General features: G+C 46.7%; 1 protein-coding gene across 5 annotated transcripts; it reads right to left on the bottom strand.

The window, feature by feature from the left end:
* Positions 1-856: 856 nt before the first annotated feature.
* Positions 857-7526, bottom strand: LOC123411510 (nuclear intron maturase 1, mitochondrial). Of its 5 annotated transcripts, none has more exons than XM_045104471.1 (4): positions 5123-7526; positions 4900-5032; positions 2572-2685; positions 857-1430 (listed from the first exon to the last, which is right to left on the bottom strand). In XM_045104471.1, the coding sequence occupies exon 1, from the start codon at positions 7488-7490 to the stop codon at positions 5370-5372; it is 2121 nt and encodes a 706-aa protein (XP_044960406.1). In that variant the 5' UTR covers positions 7491-7526; the 3' UTR covers positions 857-1430; positions 2572-2685; positions 4900-5032; positions 5123-5369. The 5 variants fall into 5 exon arrangements, with proteins under 5 accessions (XP_044960406.1, XP_044960407.1, XP_044960409.1 ...); XM_045104472.1 differs by lacking the exon at positions 4900-5032 and adding an exon at positions 1883-1978; XM_045104474.1 differs by lacking the exon at positions 4900-5032 and having other exon boundaries at positions 857-1109; positions 1200-1430.
* Positions 7527-9326: the final 1800 nt, after the last annotated feature.

Below are 9326 nucleotides of genomic sequence, written 5' to 3'. Positions count from 1 at the left end.
AATACCCATTCGAGATGTTGTTGCGTGTTAGATGTGAGTCGCAGTACTATCTCTAGGAAGTTGTCCACTGTATGAGCGGCATCAGCAAGCCGGCGAGCCGCTGCGCGACCACCGAGCCCGGGCGACGACCGAAAGAGTCCTTGTCGGCAAGCCGACGATGGCGACCAGAGGATGAACCAGTATCTGCATGCGACGCTGGCGCTTTGCCGGGGCTGTGAAGGGTTCTCCCCAACCAATCCATAGCTTTGGCGCAGCCGCTGATGGCCGAAAAAGCCAAATCTGGTGGCCGCGACAAAACAGCCGCCGATCTACAGCTTTTCGGCCAGCCGAGGCACGAGGGAGTGGTGGAGGTCAATCTACGGTGTGTGACGGTCCGTCTGCGTGATCCCGACGGTTGTTATGGCCGAAATCGAAGACGGCGCCCGACGGTGGTGGGGAAAAGCTCGGGCTGAAATGTCCCACCCACCAACCGCTCTCGATATATACAGGACATCGACGGGGTAAGGAGAACTTGCATTTACGCGGTTGGGTGGGCATTTTGGCGCGCCTCCTAAAAAATTTACAGGTCGAACGCATTTGCAGGGTCTAATCGAGCAGCTTTTTCTGTCCCAAACCGTGTTTTAACGGTTATTTTACGGATCTGGGCATTATGCGGGATCTGCTAGAGATGCTTTAAGACCTTGTTCGGTTGACAGGAAAGTGGAAGGGATTTGATACAGATTGAGGGGATTAAATCCCTGACCAGTTAAAATCCCCTTCAATCATTTTCAATCCTCTTGGGAGGAGGTTTAACCGAACAACAAAAGGAATTCTAGAAGATTCGAATCCTTTCAAGTTTTTTCTACGTGGGATTGTGTTATTCGTAAGATTGCAATCCATATGAATTATTCCTTGAGATTCGTTTGTGTACTAGTTTCATAGGGAAATTTACATCTGTTCCTTCCAACCTCGTGTAAAACATTTCTACTCTGTGTTTTTCCATGCACAATCAAACGCCCATGCTGATCCTTTGGTACTGAAAGATTGCATGTTAACCTAATTTCTGTATTTTTCCTATTCCTGTGTCCCTGCAAATCAACGAGGCTTTGTCGACAGTGACACTGCAGAAACTGTATTCCACAAAAAGCAGAACATGGGTGAGTTTCCCGAGTAACCATCTTGCTTACAGGACGGAGACACTCCAGCTGCCCATGCCATACCTGAATGCAAACCGTTTGCACCAGAAAGTGTGAACGAGAGGTTGCAGAATTTCACAAGAGTGCTCCATGTCTGTGATATTGCTCGTCCTATGGTTGGCAAGACGAGAGCGAGAGCACGGTCCTTCCAGAACCCCCGGCGACGAAAGCAGTTTCCGCGATGACAGATCAGAGTAACAGAAAATAATTGCAACCCTCCAACCAGCAAGAACTGTGTACTGCAAGATGGTGACCCTGCACAACAAGAAAAAATGGTCCTCATCACACTGTTCGTCGCGAAATGACCCACTAAAGGAAAGGCGCAGCCCAATAAAATCATTCCGTTGGTGGTACTGCTCGGTATTGACAGAAGAAACCCCACCCCACCCCCACCATCAAGTTGATTTAGGCCATTGAGGGGGTATGTGGTTGGGAGAAGACCAACACAGGTCCAACATGCATTTGCTACATACATGGTCCCATGCCGAAACAAACAGTGTAGCCCCAAATGAAAAGCCATAAAAGGCGTTTCAAGGCTTGGGATGTGTAAATAAATTAAATGATCTTCTTCTAGTACTAAATTTCAGTTAATTAATATCAATCATTTTGTTTATAAATTTGTAGGAGCATAATCCTAGAGCCAAATATTCAACGTTCACTAGTGCGCCTGATGCCAAATAATTAATAATGAAATAAGCGGCACATACATCATTCCTGGGAACATGCGCAGAAAATTGATTAAAACCCTCCATGCTGAGACTGGAAAAGGATGCTATATAATGTTGGCTCAGAAGGAGCAGTAACTGCAGAGAAATTTGTATCAGACCAGGCTGATGATGGGCCATTTGGTGCATCTGGCATGTTTGAAAATAGAACATAGGCTATACTAGGATCATGGGCGTAAAAGTAAAACGTAGGCCACTACAATTTTCAGAAGTCACACAAAACAAGCTATACGATATGAAATGGGAAACCAGATGACTATGATTTACTATTTTCATACTGGATATTGGACATCATGGAATATATCAGACTGCTGTCATAGTATCAGGTTTTCAAAGTTTATTTTAATGATCCATGTTGGTTTGGTTGACTGGACTCTCGAATTACTAGGACTTTCACACTACATAAATGTTGAAATACTTCGAACCCCTAGAACTTTCCCGACAAATATGGATATTAATTAAGTCATACTTGTCACACTTGCATTTGGGGTTTAATTTGATTACTATAAGCACTATAAACAGAACTTAATTTGGCCTGAGTTGGTTATTGAGCATGCTGGTCTTACACTAATACATCCGACATAAAAGTAAGACTAATGTCGATATAATCAGTTCAGGTGCTAAAACTGGAGGCTGCAAGAACCCGGCTTTGTAGATTAACAGTGACATACCATAGTAGTAGTATTGAAGTTCTCGCCTAAATGAGTAAATGTTCACACTGCCCAACAGGAAAAGGCTTTACAGTATATATACTGCATTCACTTGATGAACCATAAACTGCAGGCCTGATGCACAGACAAACAAATCATACATTTCGACATAAAACGAGAATCGATATGATAGAGTTAGAACACAAAATGTGTGGTTTAACTGGCCTAATTTGAGCTTTGAACAACAATGAGTGCTACAAAATATGTGGGTTATGTCACACATAATTGATACCATTGAAATTGCTACTATGAATATGATTGTGTAACAATGAACAAATAAATCATTGTAGCCTTATCCATATTAAGTTTTAACCAATCTAGAAGTGTTATATAAAAATAATTAGTTTAGACAATCTGTTGACCATGCTTCATGGAGGTCAATATCTGCGATGCATGGAATATCAGGAAGGACTGTTAAGGATTTCATCTTCAAAAACCAGGGACCCTCTTTTACCCTTCAACTATTTTCATCTGATGCCAGCTCTAGGTTCAGCCCCTTCTTGACTGGTTGTTATGAGTTGTAGTTTAGCTGCTTGCCTTTTGTTTTATTATATCTTGGTCTAGCCATGTAGACCTTGAACATCGTGAAACTTTTTTCTTTTCTTTGATTTAAAATCCACACCATAGGGTCTTCCCCAACAGTATTTTGGTCAAAAAACGAGTTTCCACAATGGTTGAGGAGATCAACAGAGATAACTAAAGTTAGTCAAAAAGCAAACAAACGGAAACTACCTGCACACTTGCATTCAACGTTGAAAATTCACAATGTTGTGATTGCATGGGAGATGACTGGACATTTCATGTCAAAGTCTCAAGTTTACAAATAGTGACAAGTACATTAGGCAGTTGATTAAAATTTTACTTGATAATCGCTACTATTTACTTCTAAAGCATTAGATCGTGATCTTCACTCAACAAGAATAATTACTCTAGCCGAACATGTATCAGCGAATCTTTAGAATTTGCACAGCCTTCAAGAAGTTATGACTTGTTCTTTTTTTTCTAAAAAAAATACATTATGCAAATAAAATTTCACCAATGATAAAAAAACTCGGTTAATCAAGTGTGGCCAGCAAAAATCTTGTTATTTGCTCATTTGCCTTGGATTTTCTTAAAGTTATATTGGCTCGAACTCATGTTTGTTTTGAACAATAAAAACATTGGATTGCTTGTTGAATCCTAAGGCAAATAAAAGCAGGAATTTGCATAAACAATCATTTCCATACTCCACAGGAACTTAGCCAAAATTTGAAAAGAGGAACGGATAAAAGGTCCATGCAAGACCCAGAAAGACATTTTCTGTAAGGTCTAGCCTCATGTTAGGACTTAGGATTGCTCCGAAATTCCTGCGGACTGGGTCATTCCAGGCCTCTTTGATATGGATGACCCTAAAAAGCGCATGAACATGAAAATTGCAGGATTAAAGTGCCATCCGTCATGCCTTCTTGAATACTATAGGACTTTATCATATCATACTAAACCTGAACAATTTTTCCAAGAGGTACGCATAGAATGTTTTTTCCTTTGAGAGTAGAACAGACCTCACAGGAAAACTTCCTACAAAATGCAACCCTACAGACCACCAACATACAAGACCTTCGTAAGGATTACAGTCCTTCAAAAGTCCTATGAATATCCTTCTGAACCGAAGAGACCTGGATCCGTAGGAATTTCATAGGATTCCTGCAACGCCATTGAATTGTTCCAAGGGCTCTTGTAGGAAGATAATCCTAACTACAAGGATTCTCCAAAAATCTTGTGAAAATTCTACAACCCAAAGAGGCCACAAAAGTAGTGTTCTGATGAACAGTATATGCTTGTTGGACACAAACAATCAGTCCATATCTAGTCAATTTATTAGACAACTATATGTTCTTAATTAGATATTCATTTATATTGGAAGCTAATAAAAAATAATTTATTACCTTCTGTAAGGAAAATAAAAATAAAAGAATAACACAGGACTAAGGCAAATGGAATGTCACATGGAATGATGGAATCCTGCAACAGAAAAAGCACCAGTATTTGTGGCTCTCTTTTTTGAACGAAACAGAATTCCCCATGAGGTCATGCCTCTTTATCAGTTCTTCTAAAATCATAAGAACAGGCCTCGAGAATTTACAAACAACATCATGTATATGAAACTATCCATCGTAACTCATAAACACCGGCAAACTTCCAAAAACAATGACACTTCCTCACATTATTGCCTACTTTTGAGCATAAGAAAAGTGAATGTGTCATAATTTATATCATTAACATATTGAGTAAACTAGCATGTTAGTCTACCTGTGTAAGGCTTGAATGAGTGCATCAACTTGTTAGCAAATTGACTACTTGACTAGATATGCATTGTAATCCCGCTTTGTTAGTGTCACAATAACTACAAACAACACATTCTTACTATTGTAGAAACATAAGTCTGCAAAAACATCAAACAGAAAAAGAATGGCATAATATGTCTCAGAATGATGTCAGGACAAGTACACAAAGTTACAACACATGAGTTTACCTCAAGATCACGTGTAGTATTGTAGTACATGTTCAAACATGTACTCTTGAACATCCAAATATTTCCCCCATGATAGATTTCTTGGTCATTAGCTGGGTAGGTCGTTGATGCATCACCCATCAATATTCTGCCTACGCAATTAGGACTATTTGTCCAAAAAAGTTTTTTTGTTCCAAACATGAGATCTGCTTATGTGCAATCGATGTATCACCCATCAGTATCTCTACAAATGGTATGGAATATAGGACTACTTATCCAACAGAAGTTGTGTTTCCCCATTGACAGCTTCATCATTACCCCTCCATTCATTTAATTTCTTTGAGACCCTGTTATTATCATAAACACCATGAACCTTATAATGCCACACCATCTTCGATACATCATCCTGTGGTGAACTTATCTCCCGTCGTTTGATTGTCTTGTGAAGTTCGCAGAAGAACTTTGGATCTTGCAGTTTGATATACTCGTGCAATACAAGTTCATGGTGCGGTACCCAGTTTCTAGGGAAAGTTGTATAATCACATGATGGAATTGATGACATGCGCGCAAATTGTACACCCTCAATAATATCAACAACTCCCATCCTCAAGAGATCAGAGTATTCTGGTGCATCATTGTTTGTGCTCTCCCTCAACGGGCGGCTGAGATCACGCGATGCAATCTTGTAAACCTTAGCACGAGATTTTAGCCTATACCTTGCCGCATAAAGCTTTGCCAAAGAGCTCCGTATAACATATGCACAGAACCCTACAATCTTCTTCCGGTTGTCCGCATACTTATACCAATCAGCCATGGTCTCAAGAAATTTGTTCATCTGAGAATTAGTGTGCGCCTGCCCAGAGTACAACATTGGTGAACATGGTAGTGGCTCAGGATCCCTGTCCCCCTTTACAAGCTCAAGCTTCCTGAAATGCCTAATGCACCTCTGCAAGCTTGCTGTGACAGATAACAATGTTCCAATACCCTTCTCACTCACAATGTTTCCTCCACTGGCGGTATATCGCAAGGTCGGGTAGATGACCCGGCGGGCAATGACATGATCCAAGAATTCAATCCCCCTTGTGATGTGCTCAATCTCCACCGACGAATTCTCTGGCCTCAAACCAAATGTTCTCTCACAAAACTCCATCAGTTGCCTCCTTATCTCAACCGCATCCTCCCTCGGCCCCCGAACCCCAATCAAGACATGAGAGCCAAATCTAAGGAAATCCATCTTCCTGGTCTTCTCCCTCCCACTTGACGGAACAAACTCAGGCCAAGACGGATTATGACATCCCTCATCGCCCGCCTCCTTCCATATCGAATCATGCCTTGACGGGCGGAAGTACTCGTTAATCCTCTCCTCCATCCACCAATCCAACTCGTTAAGGCACACATTGGCGAGCAATGGACTAATCATCCCACAATGCCCATATTCTGGCACATGACACGCCTGTTCTGGGGCGAATCCAAAGAACAGTCTCAACCAATATGGGTCTGGCTTGGGTTCATCTTCATTAAGCACCTTCTTCTTCCTGCTCTTCCTGAGCACCTTCCTTTTCAGCCTCTTCTTGCTTAGCCCATCCAGATCCTTCTCCCTTGGCGGCACAGACCCGGGCCGGACAGGGGCGTTGAGCGCCGACTTGAGCAAAGACAGCACCTTGCGATCAGAGACGGCCTTTTCCACACAGGACAGAATGGTGTCTGACGATAAGGCGTCGACCACGGTTGTGAGGTCTGCGGTGATGAACCAGAGGTAGGCGGCAAAGCCGGAGCGAACGGAGCGGATGGCGGTGTGGGGCCCGCGTCCAGGGCGGAAGGCGTGGGACTTGGGGGAGAATCGGGGCTCGAAGACGGGTTCGAGGAGCAGGAGGAGGAGCTCCTGGACGACGTGGTCCTGGAAGGGGGGCGGGGCATTGGCCAGGCGGGCAGTGAGCTTGCGGCGGGAGACAGGGACGGTGGAGGGGGTGTCGGCGGGGGAGCGGAGGAGGAGGTGGGTGGAGGCGCCCCAGGGGAAGGCGGGGTGGCGGCGGAGGGCGGCGGCGCGGAGGCGGAGGAGGGAGTGGAGGGTGGGGAGCGGGACGGCCTGGCGCGGCGGGAAGGAGCCGGTGGCGTGGGCACAGGCGCGCTGGTAGGAGAGGAGCCAAAGGTCGAGGCGGGAGGCGTAGCCGGAGAGGTTGGGGAAAGGGGTGGAAGGTGGGTGAGCGAAGGCGCGGCGCCACAGGGAGGAGAGGAGGTCGATAGGGTCGTGGACGAGGAGAGCGTAGGGGTCCGGTAGGGGGCTCTGGTCGGCTGGTGGAGGCGGCGCGGGACGGCGCCGGATAGGTTGGATGCCGGTGGCCGGGAGAAGACGGCGAAGCGCTGCGCGCGGCGGCGGCGGCGGCGGCATCGGAGGGGAGGTTTTGGAGGTTTTTGTTCGAACAGGTGGTGGGCGGCTGTGACTACACCACTCGAAACGAGAGGCTGAGTAGGCCGGCAAAATGGACAAATATGACCTAAAGCCACAATAATTTCACAAAGTGAACCGCGTCTAGAAAAATTCACTCGCGTAATCTTTTAATATGGCGTCCGACGACAAAGCGTCACACTATACTATGTGACGTCCGACACCTAGACGCACACCTTCGGTCACGCTGACGCATCGTGACAAGCCCCCACCCCCCGACACACACGGGGTTTGGGCGTCACACTGTGACTTATCCAGCCACAGACAGGCCCTTCCCCATCCCTCCTTCCCGTTCACCCCCACCCAACGAGAAAAGAGAGAGACAACACCCTCGAGTCCCCCTCTCCCTCTCCTCAAATCCCTCCCCGAATCAATCATATCTCAGGTTGGTCATAGTGGGAAGTATCATATAGTAATATCATGCATATGATATTATTGTATCATACTACCTTCATGGTGCATAGTATCATAAACTAGTACTCCCTCCGTCCCAAAATAAGTGTCTTAAGCTTAGTACAATTTTGTACTAGAGCTAGTATAAAGTTGAGACAGTTATTTTGGGACAGAGGGAGTATCATAGATGACCTTATTTATTGACATGCATGACACATAGTAGCATAGCATTTAACATGTTACGGTATCTACCTATGTTACTCTAATCATCTCTCTCTTCTTTAATTGTCTGTCACATCAGCATGTTTGCTAGTCCCAAGTACATGATACTACCTTAGTTACTCCCACTATGGCCAGCCTCAAGGTTTGGTCCGGGGATTTGGACCCCAATCCCTCCTTTAAGGGTGTGTTCAGTTGGAGGGATGGCATGGAACGACACGGGTCCGAACCATCCCTAGCCCACGTTCTTGCCTTCAGTTGCATCTGGAACGGGCACCAGTGGTTCCCCCCGACCGAATATTTCGTCCAGATGTGGAACGAGGTCATACCTCAAAAACGGCTGGACCACGCGGAACGGTTGCCTCCCTCGCACTCGCCCTCGCTCCCAGGTGTGCTGCCTCCCCCTCATCCTTTCTCCTCCATGGATCTGAGCTGCGTCGACGCTCCACCCTTCCCCGTCGGCCGGCGGCCGCCTCCCCCTCCATTCCTCTCCTCTCCTTCCCCACTCCATGGATCTGAGCTGCAGCGGCAGCTGGTCACCCCATCCCTAGCGGTTGGTTCCTCCCATCCCCGCCGACCAATGGTTGCTGCAGCGGCGGTTAGTCGCCCCATCCCCAACGGTTGGTCGCCCCATCCCCAACGGCTGGTTCCTCCCATCCCGTCGGGCCATTGTCGCTGCGGCGGCGGCTGGTCGCCCCATCCCCGGTGGCTGGTTCCTCCCATCCCCGCTGGCCCATGGTCGCCCCATCCTCGACGGTTGTTTCCTCCCATCCCCGTAGGCCCATGGTAGTTGCAATGGCGGCTGGTCGCCCCATCCCCGAGGCTGGTCGCCCCATCCCCCGCGGTTGGTTCCTCCCATCCCCGCCGGCCCATGGTCGCTGCAGCGGCGGCTGGTCGCCCATCCCCGGCGGTTGGTAACTCCCATCCCCGTCCGCCCATGGTCGATGCATCGGCGGCTGGTCGCCCCATCCCCGTCGGCTAGTTCCTCCCATCCCCGTCGGTTGGTTCCTTCGATGCAGTGCAGAAACGACAACTCTTCCCTTCCAGCGTCGACGCTCCACCATTCCTCGTCGACTGGCGGCTACGCCAAACTGAATCAGGCGCTGCATCATGCTCCATTCCATTCCACCAACTAAACATGGAGATGTAATTGTTCCATTCCATGTC

Source organism: Hordeum vulgare, chromosome 7H (assembly GCF_904849725.1).
Source record: "Hordeum vulgare subsp. vulgare chromosome 7H, MorexV3_pseudomolecules_assembly, whole genome shotgun sequence".
Taxonomy (NCBI): domain Eukaryota; kingdom Viridiplantae; phylum Streptophyta; class Magnoliopsida; order Poales; family Poaceae; genus Hordeum; species Hordeum vulgare.
Note: the sequence above shows the minus strand (reverse complement) of the source record. Positions and strands in the feature narration are given on the sequence as shown.